The sequence below is a fragment of the Macaca nemestrina genome, chromosome 11, assembly GCF_043159975.1.
Source record: "Macaca nemestrina isolate mMacNem1 chromosome 11, mMacNem.hap1, whole genome shotgun sequence".
Classification (NCBI taxonomy): Eukaryota; Metazoa; Chordata; class Mammalia; order Primates; family Cercopithecidae; genus Macaca; species Macaca nemestrina.
Window position 1 is genome coordinate 93,836,024 of NC_092135.1, and position 20,414 is coordinate 93,856,437.

Below are 20,414 nucleotides of genomic sequence, written 5' to 3' on the forward strand. Positions count from 1 at the left end.
CTTCCACAAGACAATGACACTTTATAGTCAAAATAATGAAAAAAGATTCCAAGATCTAAGAAATACTTTGTAGCATGGCATTTTTCTGCTGAAGGAGCCATCTCCTTGAAGATAATCAGATCAACTCAGCTCATTTTCAAACTCAAACTGAGGCTCAAGAGATAAGTGACTCCCCAAAGGGCACAGAGCCATTAGAGGCAAAGCTTTACCCCAAGCCGTTTTTTATTTACTCCAATGCTGATACTCCTTCTGCTAACCCATCTTGGCAAGTCGTTCATTCAGAATACTGAAATATTCTACACATAAAGGTAATTATAGCTTATGGTTACTTTACTAAGATAGTTATTTGTCCTAATAGGCACACCTCATAGAATTTCTCCATCAGAAGAGAATCAAGTGGAGCAGGAATTCACTTACTTATTTTCAGGTTAGAAATCTAATAGACATTTTTTGAAGCACAAAAATTCAATGAGAATATATTTGGATAAGTTACCCTAGACAGCTGTGGTAAAGCTCTTGCTGGTGCCTTGAACTTTTCTTTGCTGGCTGATTTCTCCTGTGTGAAAAATATGAGGGGAAAAAAGTGTTTACTCTGTTAGTGCTAAAATTGATTCACTAAACCAAATTTTACTATTTAAAAAGTACATATTATCCAACATATTCAAAGATATACTTTACTGCTTTTAAAATTCTCAGGTTTGTCTCAGAATTATTTTCTTTAGAGCAAGAAAATAAAGGAAAATTATATTCAGCAATATTTATCAGAAAGCTTTAAAAAGTATGCAAAACCTTTTATGTATCACATCTTCTGAGAAGTTATCTGATCCTGGTTAGTGTCAAGGACTTATACAACTTTACCTCTCCTCTCTATCACTAAAATATTTCTGTCCTTATTGACAGAACAAAATGGTCCACTTCCTAAGGTGAATATGTGTTCAGGTTAATGCACCCTCCAATAGCCATAAATCACACTTGTGCTTTTTAGCATTAACTTTCAGAGAAAAGTGTTGCTATCTCTTTTGCAGCAGAGAAAAATTCTATGGTAGGAGTTTCATCTAGGTGAGAGGAAACATTTGTTGAGTTGAAAATGTCAATTTTGGGCAAGGTGTGGTGGCTCACGCCTATAATCCCAGCACTTTGGGAGGCCGAGGTGAGTGGATCACTTGAGGTCAGGAGTTCGAGACCAGCCTGGCCAATATGGTGAAACCCTGTCTATACTAAAAATACAAAAATGAGCCAGGCGTGATGGTGCACACCTGTAGTCCTAGCTACTTGAGAGGTTGAGGCAAGAGAATCACTTGAACCTGGGAGGCAGAGGTTGGAATGAGCCAAGATCACACCACCACACCCTAGCCTGGGCAACAGAGTGAGATCCTATCTCAAAAAAAAAAAAAAAAAAGAAAAGAAAAGAAAAAGAAAACAAAACAACAATTTTGATCCACAAAGCAGATAATATGAGTTGTGCTTTTGGCCAGTTGTCAATTTATTGCCTCTCAGCTCCAGCTCCAAATCTACCCTTTTCGCCCTCTTTTGGGAAATCTGACAGAACCCTAAAATGTTTCTCCTTTGATAACCAGCATAATATCATGAAGGGTACTAAAGGGTTACAGTAAGAGGAAGCAGCTTTCTTCCTGGTTCCAGTGCTTTTTCTCATGGCTCCCATGGTGTGGCTGCCAGCAGTCAGCATCCTCATCCATAGGCACCTTCCCTGCCTGTGGTGCGAGGCTGACCCAGAGGCAGACACCCGCCAGCAAGTTTCACTGGCATCCTGGTGGGTGATGTGAAAGTTTTCAGGCTCAAAATGGAGTCACTGTGTCAAACCTGACAAAATGGAGCCAAAAAGATCACAAAGAGAGGGTTCTCTTATACAATTTGCCTAAACAGAAGCTATCACAAGGACAGCTAGTAGCAGAAGGACAGCTAGCTGCATATACAAGAACAATCGCCCGATACACTATCTCATAAGCCCAATCCAAAACTGCAAGGGCCTAACTATCACTCCAAGATCACAAGTTCTACCTAGGAACTACTGACACTCACCAATCAAAACTCGCCAGCTCTTGTAAGTGTGCTTCCATCTAGGAGAGGATGTGGAGCAGGGTATTCTAAGAACGTTTCAAAAAGAAAAAGGGTGGAAGCTAAGCCTTAAAGCACACCTGGATCTCCACAGAGAAGAACAGCAAAAAGCTTACTGAAGTCAGAGGGTGCATCAAGAATTGGAGTCTAAATGTCAATGGCAGGCTTTGAGGCTGCGTTGGAGTGGATGGGGAAGGTAATCCATTCCCTAATTCAACAACGGTTTACCAGCTCCTACCATGTGCTGGGCTCTACTTAAGATACTTAGTCTATAGTCGTGGAAAGGACTAAGTCCCTCCGCTTATGGAGTACACATTCTAGAGGAGGTACAGACAGTTATTTCCGAACAGATCCATAATGTAACCTCAGAAAGTAGTATGTACAATGAAGAATAATAAAACAGTGTGAAAGGATAGAGAGGGAAGGAGTGGAAAAGTGCTAGGTTAGACGGAGTTGTGAGAGCTTCTCTGCAAAGGTTAGGTTTGAGTAGGAACCTGAATAAAAGGTAAAGGAAGAACAAACTAGAGCTAGACAAGTGGGTGCTGTTATATTATGGAGGACATGGGTTTCAGGGCTTGACTGGCCAGGCTGGCAATAGAGAGCCATTGCAGTCTCCTTTTAGGGTGACCTTTAGTCTCAGTTTGCTGAAGACAGGCCCAGTTTACACCTTTAGTCTCAGTTTGCCCAAGCATAAATAGTAGAACTTTCACTCTCAATGGCATCTCAGTTTAAATGACAAATTATATTGCTATCCTGTTTATGATGCAGAGACATACAAAAGGCTATTTCATAAATGGTTCTGATGATAGGAACAGGATACATGAGAAGCAGGGGACTAGAGTCAGCAGTGAGGCTAGTTTAGTAGCTTTTTAAGAATGACACAGGCAACAGGAGACATGGGCCTGGATTTACAGAAAATGTTGGTAACAAAAGGTCACCTCTACCTGTCTAAGGCATTGCTCTGATCATACTGCTCTCCTGTTCAGAAACATTTTCAAGCCCCCTATTGAAGTAGGCACAACTCTTCTTGGTTTCCAAAGCCCTCCTCAATATACTCCAAACTATTTTCCAGCCTCTCTTAGCTACTTTGTAGTCATGCGATTTGTGTGGCCAGTGAAATGTGAGCACAACAGGAAACACAGTTAAGAGCTAGAGGGACAGGCAGTTAAGAGCTGGTGTGCCTCCTCCATCACTATCTCACACCCATGGAGCCCATGTGTTCCCACTGGCATAGCTATAAGATGGAGCACTACCTGACCCCCGTCAGACTTCATGTGAGCAAAGCCTAATCTTTGCTGGGTTAAGTCTCTGAGATTTCCACTTCCATTTGTTTTGTCAGCTAGTATTAATTACCCTATCAGAGCCACCAATAGGTTCCAAAATATCTCCCCATTAAAATCTAGCCCTTTAAGATCAAAATCGAAAAAGTTTACATTTCATTTCTTAACTCCAACTGTTAAGTATACTCTCCTTTGAAGATGCATAGAATTCTTTATTGTTTAAATTATTTTTGGTCAGACATGATGGCTCATGCCTGTAATCCTAGCTCTTTGGGAGGCAGAAGGGAGCGGATTGCTTGAGCTCAGGAGTTCAAGACAAGCCTGGGCAACATGGTGAAACCCCATCTCTACCAAAAAAGAGACACAAAAATAACCGGGATATGGTGGTGCATGCCTGTGGTCCCGGTTACTCAGGAGGCTGAGGAGGGAGGATCGCTTGAGCACAGGAAGTGGAGGTTGCAGTGAGCCAAGAATGCACTATTGCACTCCAGCCTTGGCAACAGAGAGAGACCCTATCTTTAAATAAACTATATATATTCTGAATTATGAATTATGTGTACACCTACCTCTACTGTTCTCCTAACCCCTCACCCCACCCCACCTCCACCTACTAAATCAGTCTTATAGAGATGAGTGACTGTGGTTTGGCTGTGTCCCAACCCAAATCTCATCTTGAGTTATAGTTCCCATAATCCCTATGTGTCATGGGATGGACCTGGTGGGAGATAATTGAATCATGGGGGCAGTTTCCCCCATGCTAGTCTTGTGATAGTAAGTTCTCACAAGATCTGATGGTTTTATAACGGGCTTCCCCTTCTTGGCTCTCATTCTTCTCCCTCTTATCTCCTGCCACCATGTGAAGAAGAAAGTTGCTTCCCCTTCCACCATGTTTGTAAGTTTCCTGAGATCTCCCCAGCCATATGGAACTGTGAATCAACTAAAGCTCTTTTCTTCATAAATTACCCAGTCTCGGGTATTTCTTCATAGCAGCATGAGAAGGAACTAATACAATGGAAAAACTGACTTTAAAGTCATTTTAGCTTTATCTTAGAAAATTATAAAATGGTGAGGCTGGGCACAATGGCTTACAGCTGTAATCCCAGTACTTTTGGAAAACCAAGGCAGGAGGATCACTTGAGCCCAGGAGCTCAAAACCAGCCTGGGCAACATGGTGAAACCCTGTCTCTACTAAAAATACAAAAATTAGCTGGGCGTGGTGACCCATGCCTGTGGTCCCAGCTACTGGTAAGGCTCATGTAAGCCCAGGAGGTGGAGGCTACAGTGAGCCATTATCACACCACTGCACTCCAGCCTGGACAACACGGCAAGACCCTGTCTCAAAAAAAATTACAAAATGGTTAACCATGCCCTAAGAAAAGAATAACTAAAGATAAAAGAAAGGAAAGGAAAAGAAAGCAAAGAGTGCAATGAGCTTCAGATAGTACTTTCTGAAATACAAGCACCTGATTAGGGGAATGTTTCACACATATACAATGCTGTAATCCAAATGGTTCTGGTTTCTACAATTGCCATTGGGCTACACAAAGGGAAGGGAAATATGAGCACAACATTTTCAAGCTAACAGGTGCAATAGGTGTTCTCAGAGTTGAAGCCTTCCCTTTGGGGAGAATGAGGGTGTGGCAAAGGCCTGAGAAGAATGCAGTTATAGATGACAGAGAGGAACCACTCTGGGATGTCTAGTCCAAGTGCCCTGGAATTTTCACATCAGGGACAGAGGTAATCTGAATGACATCTATTGTACTGGAGTCACTACAAATATCCAAAACACCCTATGTAACCCAAGCCTCCTATACAACCACCCCATCACTGCCACCACCCTGACTTTTTAAGATCTCTGCATCGTCCATTCTGTTGCTGAGCTATTTCTCCAAGTCTCATCACCACTCTAGGTGAAGAAAGGTAGTGAGGACTTTAATGTTTCCTTCTTACATTGCAGTGCAGAATATGTATCTCATAGAACATCTTACAAATAGTGCTTCTCTAGCTAACCAAGACAAGGAGCCACACATGTGTCAGAAAATCATCTGGCAAATGATGCCTCACATCCTGCTGGCCTCACTTTGGATTCCAGATATGGCTGCAGTAAAGTTCTGTACTAACTTCTCATACAAGAAAATATCTTTTGCAGCCGGGCACAGTGGCTCATGCCTGTAATCCCAGCACTTTGGGAGGCCGAGGGGGGCGGATTACCTGAGGTCAGGAGTTCGAGACCAGCCTGGCCAACATGGTGAAACCCCGTCTCTACTAAAAATACAAAAATTAGCCAGGCATGGTGGCATACGCCTATAACCCCAGCTACTCGGGAGGCTGAGGTAGGAGAATTGCTTGAGCCCGGGAGGTGGAGGTTGCAGTGAGCCGAGATCATGCCACTGCACTCCAGCCTGGCCGAGAGAGTGAGACTCTGTCTGAAAAAAAAAAAAAAAAAGAAAAGAAAAGAAAGAAAAAAGAAAAAGTCTTTTCCGTTCTGCAGTGGGAATCCTCTAATGCTATAGTATGGGACTCTAGAAAGAGCCCACTCTGCTCACACACATGAGCAACCAGAGAGGATGGGACTCAACATCCCCAGGAACAATCTTTCACCAATACAGGATGAAAGATGACAGATAAATGCTATTCCTTGACCCTCCTCAGGTGATCAATTCCAGGAAGCATTCTATAAGCTCAAAGGTCATGGCAGGACATACCAGTTGCCTACTGATAGCCCATGGTTGTATGGCTTTTCCTTCTTCCTAGTTTTACTCTCCTCAATCTCTTATTATTGCTTCTCAAATACACTACGTGCCCACAAGCCCTTGTTTCAGATACCTCGTGCACAGGAAAATAGGCTAGGAAAACATGTAAGTCAGTGCTCTTTCATTTCCATCTGCCCTTTCATTGTCCAACTCTAATCTTGTTCCATAAAAGATTGAAGACTCATGGGAGGGATATGAATGAGGTGTACAGAAAGGGTGAGAATCAGGTCACCAGATCACAGGGGCTGAGAGCCACCAGTGCCGGTTTCAACTACAGCGTTCACCTCTAGAAGCCTGAAGGTCTATAATGAAAATCACTCTACGTCTTAATTACTGCTGGAGAACTTATACCCACACTCTACGTCTTAATTACTGCTGGAGAACTTATACCCAGGAACAAACTTTAATATTCAAATAAAAATTTTTTAATGAACGAATGTTTTTAAATATCTCTTTAAAAATCTTGGCCGGGCGCGGTGGCTCAAGCCTGTAATCCCAGCACTTTGGGAGGCCGAGACGGGCGGATCACGAGGTCAGGAGATCAACACCATCCTGGTTAACATGGTGAAACCCTATCTCTACTAAAAAAAAAAAAAAAAATACAAAAAAACTAGCTGGGCGAGGTGGCGGGCACCTGTAGTCCCAGCTACTCGGGAGGCTGAGGCAGGAGAATGGCGTAAACCCGGGAGGCGGAGCTTGCAGTGAGCCGAGATCCGGCCACTGCACTCCAGCCTGAGCGACAGAACAAGACTCCGTCTCATAAAAAACAAAAAATCTAATTTCTTTAAAAGACATAAAACAAGGATACGGAAGGAAAATTACAAGAGCCAGTCAAATACGAGCACAATATAAGGTTTTAAATCAGCCAACAAAAGCATTTTAGACAATTACATGCCTTGCTGGCTAGAAGAGATTATTCAACTCAGCCACTGAATATTTACTCAGCAAGTACATTTAAATTTAACACACCAAAAAAACTAATACCATTTTTTTCAATTTTAAAATTTGTCAAATTTTTTAAAAGAGAAAATATCTATTATTTCAGATTTACTTATAAACTAGAAACAAGATAAATACTTATTTGCAGAACTAAGAAAAAGCTTTGATTGTATTTTGTAGAAACTTTTGGTAATCTTGGTATTATCAGTACAAATAGGTACACAATTAAAACATGTACTTTGAAATGTCCAAGATCATACACTTATAATTTTCATCCACATTTTTTAATTTCAAAATATTAGGAATCATCTCTGCATAAAGCAGTCCAGATTCCATTACACAGTTTATGCTGCGCTCTCAAAATATGTTTCAAAACAAATAATATTTGAATTGAAACTCCACTTAAACTCAACTGTAGAAGTTATAATAGTTATAATAGTTTAACTCAACAGCATTAAGATCAACATACCTAGACAGCAAATTTTATTCTGTAAAATCTAACCTGTACCCAACCATTCTGTACATACTTGAAAATTACAACCTATAGTTATTTTATTGATATTATTCTTTCTAAGCTATGTACCTCATAGAATTTCTCCATCAGAAAAGAATCAAATGGAATTTAACATTGTATAAAATTTAAAATCAGAAATTCAGTAACTTACTTTCAAGTTTGAAAAGTAGTAAACAAACATTATTATAAAAGAATAGAGTATGATGGTATATTGGTAAATTACCATAGACAGCTGTGGTAGAAATCTTACTGGTATCTTGGATTTTTCTTTGCTGGACGATTTATCCTGTATGAAAAACATGAAAAAACAAAACTGTTTACTCCGTTAATGCTAAAATTGATTCACTCAACCAAATTTTACAGTGTTTATTATGAGCACACATCATCCAAAATATTCTAAAACATATTGTACAAATGGCATGATCTTGTATACAGAAAATGTTAAATGATTCATCAAAAAATATTAAAACTAGTCAATGAGTTCTTGTATCTAGCTAGGTTGCAGGACACAAGATCAATGCACAAAAGTCAAATGAATGTAGGATGTGCCAGGAGGGCAATGCATCCCAATTCCACAGGGAGAGGGCATGGAAGTTCTGCACCCAGGACCCTCCCAGGCCTCTCCGTATGTGTCTCTTCATGTGGTTTTTCCTGATGTATATCCCTTATAATAAAACAGTAATCATAAGTATTTTAAAAATCAATTGTATTTAATACAAAATTGAAATTAAGAGACGATTCCATTTACAATTGCAGGAAATGGAATAAAAGACTTAAGAATACATTTAACAAAAGAAGTGTAAGACCTATACAATGAAACCATAAAACATTATTGAAAATAATTAAAGTTCTTAATAAATAAAAGGACAACCCATGTTCATGATTGGGAGACTAATATTGTTAAGATGCAATACACCCTGAAAATATTCTACAGATTGAACAAAATCCCTATCAAAATCCCAGCTTCCTTTTTTGTAGAAATTAACACATTGATCATAAAATTAACATGGAAATGTAACAAGAATAATCAATCAATCTTGAAAAAGAGGAACAAATTTGGCAGACTCACACTTTCAGATTTTACAACTTACTACAAAACTACAGTAATAAAGACTGCATTGTTCTAGAATAAGGATAAACAGAAATCAAGGAAATAGGAGTTCAGAAATAAACCCAAACATTTATGGGCAATTGATTTTTCATGAGGGTTCCAAGACAATTTAATGGGGAATTGGGCATATCTTCTGGGAGTCTGTCTGAATCTAATTTATTCAAAACTTACTTGGCCCCACCTCCCTTCTCTATAACTAAAACTTCATTTTTTTTCCTAGAATGGTCTACTTCCTAAGGTGAATATGTATTCTGGTTTTTCTCCCCCGGCAAGTTGCTGTAAGTAACATTTGAACCTCTTAACAGTAACCTTAAGAGAAAAGTGCTAACCTCCTTTGCAGTAGAGAATAATTCCATGGTAGAAGTTTCATCTAGGTGAGAGGAAGCATTTGTAGAAAATGACAATCTGATCTATCAAGCAGATAACATGAGTTGTGCTTCTGGCTAGTTGTCAATTTATTGCCTCTCAGCTCCAAATCTGCCTTTTTTGCCCTCCTTTGGGATATGTAACAGGACATTATAACATTTCTCCTTTGATAACCAGCATATTGTTATGGGTGCCAAGAAGCACTGTAAGAGGAAGAGGTTTCTTTCTGATTCCACTGTTTTTTCTCATAGCTCCCATGGTGTGGCTGCCAGCAGTCAGCATCCTTGTCAATCTATGGTGTGAGGCTGACTCAGAGGCAGACACCCTCCAGCAAGTTTCACCAGCATCCCGGTGGGCAGCTTTCTACAAGTTTCACTTACATCACAGAGGGAAGACTTCCTTTCAAACTTTCAGGATCCCAGCAGGTGGTTTTCACCTCCTAGCCCAGACCTGCATCTCCTCAGCAAATATTTTTTGCATCCACTGGGCCACAGTCACACTTTCTCCCATGAGGTCTTAAATCTAAAGGCTTTGGGAAAGGGATGGCTCTTCTCTTTGAGCAGAGAGTCTCTGCTCCCTTAACATTCTGGTTAATATTAAAACTATGTTTCTGGCAGGGTACAGTGGCTCATGCCTGTAATCCCAGCTCTTTGGGAGGCCAAGGTGGGCAGATCATGAGGTCAGGAGATCGAGATCATCCTGGCTAACACGGTGAAACCCCGTCTGTACTAAAAATACCCAAGGAAAAAAAAAAATTTAGCCAGGCCTGGTGGCGGGCACCTGTAGTCCCAGCTACTCAGGAGGCTGAGGCAGGAGAATGGTGTGAACCTGGGAGGGGGAGCTTGCAGTGAGCCGAGATTGTGCCACTGCACTCCAGCCTGGGCGAAAGAGAGAGACTGCATCTCAAAACAAACAAACAAACAACAACAAAAACTATGTTTCCATTAAATAAAGAGAGATGGCTTGTAGCAGAGTATTCAAAAAAATACTTCACTCACGGTCTGTCCGTTATCCCCTAAACTCTCTTTTCCAAAATAATGAGGTTTATTTTCAATGTACATGTCCTCCATTCATAGATAATCTCTCTTTTCTCAGTCTAAAGATTTTCTGCTTATCTCTGGTGTTGTTTCCCCTATAAAAGCCGGGGTGGTATTTACTGTTATTTCTATTACTTGGCTTTTACTACATTTTTCACTACAACATCTTCCAAGTTTGTTCCTTGAGCACTCTCCCTTAGACCTAGATGGAGTGGCTGCTCCTTAGATCTGCTATTCCTCTCTTCTTTAGAGCTGTGCTGTCCTATGCACTAGATCCCTATAGCTACTGATCACTTGAAATGTGGCCCTTCTGAAGTGAGCTGTGTTGAAATGTAGATTATGAAGACTTACCACAAAAAAACAAAACATGCAAATTATTCCATTATATTAGTTTGCTAGGGCTCCCATAACAAAGTACACAGACTGGGTGACTTAACAGAAATATGTTTTCTCAAAGTTTGAGATCCAGGTGTCAACAGGGTTGGTGCTTTCTGAGGTCTCACTCTTTGTCAAGATGGCCATCTTTTCCCTATGTCTTCATATCATCTTCCCTCTGTCATGTCAAATTTCTTTTTTTATAAGGATACCAGTCATTTTGGATTAGAGCCTACCATCACCAGCTCAGTTTAACTTAATCATCTCTCTAAGGGCTCTATGTACAAATACAGTCATATTCTGACATACAGCAGGTAAAAATTTCAACGTATGAATTGGGGGGACACCATTTAACCCATAATACTCATTATTAATTTTTTACATTGGTTATAGTACACTTTATATTTATTTCATTGAGTGCCAAGTGTTGTTCTAGGACATCTATATCTCATTTAATTTTCTTAAAAACTCTATAAAATAAGTAGTGTTGTACCACTTTTGTGCCTATTGTATAGATGAGGACTTCATTTATAATGTAGTCTCTGCTCTCACAAAATAAACATTCTGGTTAATATTAAAACTATGTTTCCATTCAATAAAGAGAGATAGCTTGGAGCAGAGTATTCAAAAAATACTCCACTTACAGTCTGTCCATTATCTCCCAAACTCTCTTTTCCAAAGTAATGAGGTTTATTTTCAATGTACATGTCCTCCATTCATAGATAATCTCTCTTTTTTCTCTCTCAGTCTAAAGATTTTCTGCTTATCTCTGCTGTTGTTTCCCCTATAAAGGCGGAGGTGGTATTTACTTTTATTTCTATTACTTGGCCTTTAATACATTTTTTCACTCAACTACTAAAGGACATTGTTTTTGCAGCAGCAATTTGAAATTCTCTCTCTCTCTAATGTGCCTTTTGTTCTCTATTATTTTCACTTGTATGCAAACATGTTAAAATCCCATCTGAAAAAGTATCAGCCTTAATCCTATATTCCCTCTAGCAATTGCCCGATTTTTCTGCTCCCAAATTCTCCAGAATGTTCTCCAGTGAAGTATTTAATCCTTGCACACCACTCTCATCAAGAGGTCTGATTACCTCCACAATGCCAAGTCCTGTGGTAAATTCTCAGGCCTCACTTTACTCAATCTTTTAACAGTATTTTGACACAGTTGATCACTGTCTCCTTCTTGTATACTGTCTTCACTCAATTTCCAGAATGATTATATTTTTTATGCTCTTCCTAACTTCCTAATGAACACTTTTAAATTTTTCATTGCCAATTCCTTCTCATTTTTTTAAGTTCATTTTTTAATTTACAAATAAAAATTGTATACATTTATGGTGTACAATGTGGTGTTTTGATATACATATAAATCATAGAATGGCTAAATCAAGCTAATTAACATGTGCATTACCTCACATACTTACTTTTTGTGGTATGAGCACTTAAAATCTACTCTAATAGCAATTTTCAAGGATATATTTTTATGAAGTCTAGTCATCATGATGTATAATAGACCTCTTGATCTTATTTCTCCTGTTCCTTCTCATGTTCTGATCTTCGTGTGACAGACGTCCCTCAGTCCTCAGGTATGTTTCCTTTCTAATTGATCCGATCCAGTCCAAATATTTTAAATATTATCCATATACTGGAATCTCCCAAATTTATCTCCCCAGGATTAACCTTTACCCTGAGGTCCCCATTCCTATATTTGATTTTTGCTATCTCCACTCAGAGGTCAAATAGACACCTCTAACTTAACGTGTCCAAAATATTACTTGATCAATAAATTCCCACAAACCCTACCAGAACTTCCCCATATTTTATTAAACTCAGTAAATGGCATCACTATTAACACCATTATTTAAGCTAAAATCCCTGGTACCATCCTTCATTCCTCCCTTTTTCTCATATCATACATTTAATTCATTAGCAAACCCTCTGAGCTTTACCTACAATATATATCCTGGATCTAACATCTCACAATATCCATTATTATTATAAGCATGGTCTAAGGAACTGGAAAGAAAGCAGAGAGTGGAAAGAGAGATCAGGTGGAGAAAAAGAAAGAATGGGGGATGAAGGAAAGGACAAAGAATCTTGATTATATCGTGTGTCTGTTACATACCTGAATCTATTCTGATGTCCATTCTCTTAGACTTCCCAGTTCAGCAAACCAAAAAAAAAAAAATCTGTTTTATTTTTTGGAGTTTGAGTTCCACTGTACTTACTTGCAATAAGAAAAAAAGCTTCTACTCTTAGTCATCAGTCTCAATGACTTAAAAATATACATGTGACTAAATCTACCTAACAGCCTAGTCTCTCAGTTGCTTAACCTCCTCATCTGTAACCTTGTCTTCTGCTTCATCTCTGCCAACCACTTTCATGGCAACCCCTCTAGGATCTTATCATTAAATATGGCAGCTCTTGTGAAATCTTGATTTTAAAACATTCTTTTCTCTGATCACCACATCCTTTGCTCCCAGCAAGTATGATCTGACGCTCTCCTGTATTTCTTTGTTTTGATTGAGACCTCTAATATCAAAGCTCCTTCTCAGTATCTATCTCCCTCTTATCTTCTCTTCCTCCTTGCCCAGTTTAGATTCTACAGTCCATAGTCACAACTACACCCTATCAAATACCCTCAACTCCCTCTGGTACATACTTAACTAAACCATAATCCCATTGGAATTCAACTACTTACCTTCTCTATGCTTGTAGCCAAGTAGGTATATACTGCTCGAGGAAAATCACATCTCCAGTCCCACCGGATTCACTTTGAGTGCATGATTACTAATCTCTGACATTCAAAACTTTTGAGATTTTCTAATAAATTTGGTGTCCTAAGTTTTGTAATGACCTGTCTCCAGAGTTTCTCACACATCATCATTTTAATACTTGAGAATGCCTCCATCTCCCTGTAACTAAGTCTACAGACCTACTTACAATCACACCTTTATTGTTCTTCTATCCTTCATCTACAAGCAGTTGGGGACACCATCGCACCTACGATCACAGACCAATCCCTCCATCTCCTTTCACTTTATTGAAGACAGTGCTTTTCTGATAATCCCTTCTTCCTTGAATTAGCAATGCCTCCCTTTATACTACAGAACTCCCATCAACATTGAAATAAAGAATGTTCATTTTTATTTTTGTTTTTATGTTACATTTAATCAGCATCTGCTGTTAATGGCAGCATGGTTTAGTTTTTGTTTTTTGTTTGTTTGACACAGAGTCTCATTCTGTCTCCCAGGCTGGAATGCAGTGGCGCAATCTTGGCTCACTGCCATCTCCACCACCTGGGTTCAAGCCATTCTCCTGCCTCAGCCTCCCGAGCAGCTAGGATTACAGGTGTGTGCCACCACACCAGCTAACTTTTGTATTTTGAGTAGAGATGGGGTTTCGCTATGTTGGCCAGGCTGGTCTCGAACTGCTGACCTCAGGTGATCCGCCTGCTTCAGCCTCCCAAAGTGCTGGGATTACAGGCATGAGTCACCGCGCCTGACCAGTTTGGTTCTTTTAAGACACTTTCCTCCTAGGATCTACAGTTTGCTTCTATTATCCACTACAGAAGGCCTGTGCTGATACTGCGATTGGATCGTTAATTCTTGCCATCATGTGACCTGCTGCCACTAGAACTGCAGAATGTTTCTAACTAGTTCAACATATTGGGTATCAGGGAGCGGCTTCCTCTGACTCCCAGGTTGTAGGAATTTCTTAATTCTGGAGATGTTGCTGATTCCTGTTTAAATTGCCTTCAGCAGAGGGAAGTCAGAAAGAACAGAAGCACTGAGTTCTTCTACCATTAAAACAGCTTCTAACAGTTGTATGTCTGCCCAATTGAATTTGTTGCCAACGAGAAGATCCTCTCCATGTTCTTTCAAAATATTTTCAAAGATGGCCGAGTACTGGGTTTTAGCTTTCTTCATGACTGAGCAAGGTTCTCCTCTTTTTCCTCAGTGGGCCAATGCCATCATCATCATCAGGTCCAGGGTGCCCTCAGCACACATGTTCATCCCGACTCTCTCCTTCAGGTCCTTCCCACAGACATTGTACTTAGCAGCAAGGTAGCTGAGGATGGCTGTAGTCAGTGTCAGCATCATTCCATCAATTTCAACCAAAGGCACTTGGCAGAAAGCAGGTGTCTATCCTTCTGCAACTTTTCATATTATTATCTTGTTTCAATAAATTCCTCTTCAAACTCTATTCCAGCTGCAGCCAGCAGCCAGAGGACTGACTCCATCCTGCCCCTGACACCAAAGTAGTAGAGCTTGGGTTTGGCTGCCATGACTCCTGGCTCAGGGTTTTCTGTTCAGCTATCTGGAAGCTCCAAGAATGTTTATTTTTAAAAAGAAAAGAGGCTGGGTGCAGTGGCTCATGCCTGTAATCGCAGCACTTTGGGACGCTGAGGCAGGCGGATCATAAGGTCAGTAGTTTGAGACCAGCCTGGTCAATATGATGAAACCCCATCTCTACTAAAAATACAAAACTTAGCTGAGCATAGTGGCAGGCACCTGTAGTCCCAGCTACTCAAGAGGCTGAGGTAGGAGGATGGCGTGAACCCAGGAGGTGGAGGATGCAGTGAGCCAAGATCACACCACTGCACTCCAGCCTGGGTGACAGAGCGAGATTCCATCTCAAAATAAATAAATAAATAAATAAATAAATAAATAAATAAATAAATAGAAAAGGAAAACCTTCTTTGATTGTGCTTTCCACTCCAATTATCACCCAATTAATTTATCTGTTTCCTGTACCAAGATTGTGCACACTATCTATATTTACTCACGTCTCATTCTCTTTAAAATTAGGAAATATTTCAAACATACAGAAAATATCATGAACACTTGTGTATCTTCAACCCAATTCTTTGCCATCCTGGAATTTTGTGTTTATCATTCCTAAGCAAATTTTTACTACACTTATTACTACATATGATTGTCAAACAACCTAAGATTGTTACTGCATGTTTTTAATTTTATATAAATGCCATCACACACAATTTGTATCCTTCTGCAACATGCTATTTTTTAATATTGTTTTTGAAATTTATCCCCATTAATACACATTTCTCAATGATTTTCACAGCTGTATAGTATTCTGTGAGCATAGTACAATGTATCCATTCCATTCCCTAGCAAATGAACATTTAACTTATTTCCAATGTTTCTCTATTACAAAAGATGTCTCAGCGAACTCCTTGGGCATGTATTTTAGTATAAACACACACAATTAGGCATGTATCTCATATATACACACATATATGTGTGTGTATATATAACATAAATATATATGTGGATCTCTGTTTTTGTCCCATTAATTCCATTGGTTTATTATCTGTAAAAAAAAAAAAAAACCCAATTATTATATTGCCTAACTTACTATGATTCCTGATAGGTCTTGAAATCTGTAGGGCAATTCCCTCCACTTTACTGTTCTTAAAAATTATCATAAACAATCTTGACCTTTTCCTACCATGTGAAATTTAGGATCTACATTGCATAAACTTTTTAGGACAATGACAGGAACACAATGAATACTGAGTCTTCTCTCTTTTGAGCACAATATTTTTTTTTTTTTTTTTTTTTTGAGACGGAGTCTCACGCTGTTGCCCAGGCTGGAGTGCAGTGGCGCGATCTCGGCTCACTGCAAGCTCCGCCTCCCGGGTTCCCGCCATTCTCCTGCCTCAGCCTCCTGAGTAGCTGGGACTACAGGCGCCCGCCACCGCGCCCGGCTAATTTTTTGTATTTTTAGTAGAGACGGGGTTTCACTGTGGTCTTGATCTCCTGACCTTGTGATCCGCCCGCCTCGGCCTCCCAAAGTGCTGGGATTACAGGCTTGAGCCACCGCGCCCGGCGAGCACAATATATTTTTTTTACTTATTCAGATTCTGGGAGCATATCCTTCAGAAACATTTTGTAGTAGTCTTCATAAGGGTGTCATATGTCTTTTCTAGATTTATTCTTAGGTATAAATATTTTAAATGAAAAATTCATCTTAGGACCTCAACAACTGTTAATCCAACTGATTTATGGACAGGGAACTGTCTATGAAGATTGCATCCATTTATAATAATATCTGTGATGGTTGTACTCTGCCTCAGATCAAGTCTTTACCCTCTTCTTCCTGCTCTGTGCGTGGGAGGTTGAATTCTACAGATGGACATCATCTGTGCCCTCAGTTCTCTGACTTCTGATAGGGATTAACCAGAAAAGTCACCAGGAGGAGACTGAAGAGCAGGAGGACAGAAAGTTTAGGATATTTGTTTCCCAGTCTTTCCTATTCTCTGTAGTTCTGATAGTGGCTGAATTCTTCCAGACCTCAGCTCCTGTCAGGAAGCTACCATTCAAAGTATCTAGCACTCATCAGGGTCTGAGAATAATGTTCAGTTTCAATGACCAATCAGGCCTAACCATGGTAATGGCATCCTACTGTCCTACTGCTGTTAATCCTTGAGTGTCTCTTTATCCCTCGTGGTCCCCTTAACCTTACCGACACCTCTACAAATGGTCTTTTTATAATCGTTCTTCAGTTAAGTCCTTTTGAGTATGCCATCTGTCTTCTGTTAGGATTCTGACTAATATAATTTTACATTCTAAACTTAAAATTGCTAAAGAGTCTAGGTCTTCCTTAAATAGTTCGGCTTTGCATTTTGTTTTTACTTCGCTGATTTTCACCTACTTGACTACTGGAAGAGATGTCATAAACTTGGTATAGCTCAAATATTAACTATCCTGATCAAATGACTAGAATCTATAAATGTGTCTGGTTAAATCAACAAAAACCTCTCAAAATTTAGTAGTACTGATTTAAATATAGTTGTCAATTGTCACATGTTTGAGTTGTGGTTGTTAAAGTTATCACCCCGCTGTTGGTCTCATATCCAACTTTTTTCATTCTTTCCCCTTTTTAAGCAATGACACTTTAAAAACATGATGAAGGAAAACGGAATGAGCATAACATCGTATAAACACAAATTACTTGATTCCATAACTAGAAAAAGTGCTGGGGTAGAAAAAGACCGACAGCTTTTTCCTCTTTTCTGCCCACAATCTGTAGTATATCTGTGGGGAGCTTCCTGGTCTTTGAATATTTGTGCTTTTAAACCTCTGAAAGTTTTTCAACTGATACTAAAAATGCCTTTTAAAGTTTTAACTCATTTTAAAAATGAAATGAGCAATTGCAAAAGATTTATATTTCTTCTAAATACCTAATTTAAGAGAAAAGCCCAAACTGCTATTCCTGAAAAATTCCATGTCACTCTCAACCTTCCACTAATGAGATGAATATGTTAAAATCTCCTTCAGCAAATACGATTTTACCACCTGCTCACTTTCTCAAACTGAATGAATATACAAGTAAATGTCACATAAAAAATGGCATTTCCAAAAGTTTAATCCATTCTGTTTGTTTTAGGTTAAAATATAAAAACTTTCATCCTTCCAAAGGAAAACTACACTCTAAATTAGCATAAATGAAAGTCTCAAGATTAGTTTTTAAATTACAAATCAACCAAAACAGTGATAGAGGGCCCTCTGCTGTTCAAAAACAGTAAGTGGAAAATGGAAATCATGTCCATTATTTTAAGATCCCGCTGCCTCTTCAGTAAATCACAACCTTTCAGGAGGGGGAGTGAGAGACTAGGGTGTCATTTCCCAACACTGCTTTTATAAAAATGAAGTAAAATTTAGAACTTAACGGCTGATTGGTTTTTAGTGGATATTTTTTAGTTGTAGATGGGTAAGTTAGGGGAATTGTGAAAAATAGCCATTGAGAAATACCATTGGAAATGTGATAGAAGTGTATTTTAAACTCTAACAATGTAGGATATGGTTCAAGATCTGACCAAAGACTAAATTTGGGCAAGAAGCAAAGAAGCTGCTCAATATATAATAATGGTGACGATAACAAATGTTATTAAATCTGATCACATTAATATCACGTAGAAAAAAATTACTAGTAAGATGTATTAAACAATTGCTCAGTGTTTTTGGTTACTTGTATCTGAATTCTTTGTTTTTTGCTTGCTCATTTACTCTTTTATTATTAATACCAATACTAATCATACTTCAGCATATGAACCAAAGTGTCCATTTCTCAGTTCTTAAGTTACACTTATTTTTTTAAAAAAAGGCTCAAACCAAATTTTCTTGGGCATTTCAGGTATTAATTACTTATTTGATTAATTAACCAATTAGGATCTTCACATAATTCTGTGAGTAATGTACAACTCAATGGATAGGAGACTAAATCCGTCTTAATACCGTTTCCACAGTAAATTCTAACACTACCGAAAAAAGCATTATAAAGCAATTAAAAAGAAATAATTATAGTTTAATATTGTTTAAAAGCTAAATGAAATTTTTCAGGCTTAAAAACAACTGTTTTTCTTCCACGAAGTTTATAGGGTCTTTTTCCTTATTCATCACTACGTAGAAAGCTAGGGTTGTTTTCTAGTTAGCCAGAATAATGCCCACGCTTAACATCTTCTCATGCTGTGCTGATATTAAGACGATTGACCATCGTTCTGCCTTTCTTTCTGTTAGTTGCTCTTAAGTCAATAAAGAAAGAATTCTTAGAAGAAAAAGGAGAGAAAGAGAAAGAAAAAAGAGAAAGAAAAGCAGCTACTGCAAAATATATATTTTATCACATACTATGGAATATCATCTTAAGAAGTGCCATTTGTCACTTACCAAGGCCTTTCATGTATAGTATAATACTGTTATGGTATGGGATGGTCTCTTATTTGAAATTGACAACAACCTCAGAAAGAAGAAAAGTTGTTCTGGTGTCTGGTGTTTCCCCCGCTCTGCGTAAGAGGTGGGAGAATCAAGGTTTAGAAAGACTAGGAGATTTGCCCAAAGTCACACGGCTAGGAATTGGCTTCGATTCCCACCCTAGAACCCAAACCCGTGGCAACTCCTCGCATAGCCGCCTCTCACCCAAGCACACTTCTATTAGCATTCTGGGGGTGCTCTGGGCTGTGGCTCCCCCTGCTGGCGCGCCACTGGGCTGCTAGGTTTGGTGGTTATGACGACCAAGGGCGAATAGCTGGGAAGGGAACGTATAAGGGCATTCGCGGAAAGCGCTCAGAAACCCAGGCCATAAGTGGAGTGAAGGAAGCTGTACACCGTGGAGTCACAGCTGGGGAGTTTGGTGGGCAGGACGGGCTTCCACCACTTCTGAAACTCCTGGGAAGCGTCGCGGCGGCGGCAAGCCTGGCAAAGAGCAGCCCTCTCACCTGCTCACTGCTCATGGCTGTGAGGACGCGCTGGCCTCACCGGCGCTTCTGGGTCGCTCCTGCCGCAGCACCCCCTAGAACGATAGAGGCGGCACGCCGGGACCTGCCGACGGTCTCAGCTCCCTCTGCGCCAGGGCCGTCTAGCGTCCAGGCAGCCTTTGTTGCTAAGCAACAGGCCCGCGCAGGTTCCATTTCCGGTTATCTGTTGCTTCTGGGGCTGGACCCGGAAGCTGGCGCGCGCTCCCGCAAGAGGAGCTTTCCGGGGCGCCCCTGCTAGGGTGGTGAGGTCTAAGGTGTGCGTTGAACAACCAAGGACACTGGGTGGGTCCCTCCAATATCCTCTGATTACTGAAGTGGATCCTCACACTTCCGCACCCTCCTTCTAACTGAGCTGGGTGCCCGGGACCGCTGCCTTAACCCCTCAGAGGTCTCGGAGAAACACCGGAATGAAATGATTACAAATTTCATTGCTAATGTGGGCGAGTGGAATAATGCGAACAAAGCATGCAAAGGCAGGAGCCAGTAAACACCTTTCATCATTCATGTGCTTCCAACCCCTGTGCTGTTGACTCTTCTCACACTCTAGAAAACTATCCTTTGGAAGAATACCAGTAAAGGAAACTTCCAACAATTCTTGAAACCAACATTCACAGATGGTTTACTACATGAAAAGTGGTGTGCTAAGCCCAAATGTGACCAAGACATAATTCTTTAGCCAC

At 39.8% G+C, this 20,414-nt stretch overlaps 1 protein-coding gene and 1 pseudogene across 3 annotated transcripts in view; both read right to left on the reverse strand.

Moving 5' to 3' along the window:
• LOC105468290 (dynein axonemal heavy chain 7) overlaps positions 1-19,853 on the reverse strand; it is a 340,382-nt gene extending 320,529 nt beyond the window's left edge. The window contains exons 1-5 of one of the 3 annotated variants that reach the window (XM_071073105.1): positions 19,696-19,853; positions 19,148-19,263; positions 12,580-12,610; positions 7,786-7,848; positions 494-556 (exon numbers count right to left, since the gene is read on the reverse strand). In XM_071073105.1, coding sequence (XP_070929206.1) covers positions 494-556; positions 7,786-7,788 — 66 coding nt within the window. In that variant the 5' untranslated portion in view covers positions 7,789-7,848; positions 12,580-12,610; positions 19,148-19,263; positions 19,696-19,853. The remainder of the gene's footprint in view (positions 1-493; positions 557-7,785; positions 7,849-12,579; positions 12,611-19,147; positions 19,264-19,695) is intronic. The other 2 variants (XM_071073106.1, XM_071073104.1) reach the window with 2 other exon arrangements.
• On the reverse strand, positions 12,619-14,902 carry LOC139357176 (glutathione S-transferase A4 pseudogene; annotated as a pseudogene).
• Positions 19,854-20,414: the final 561 nt, after the last annotated feature.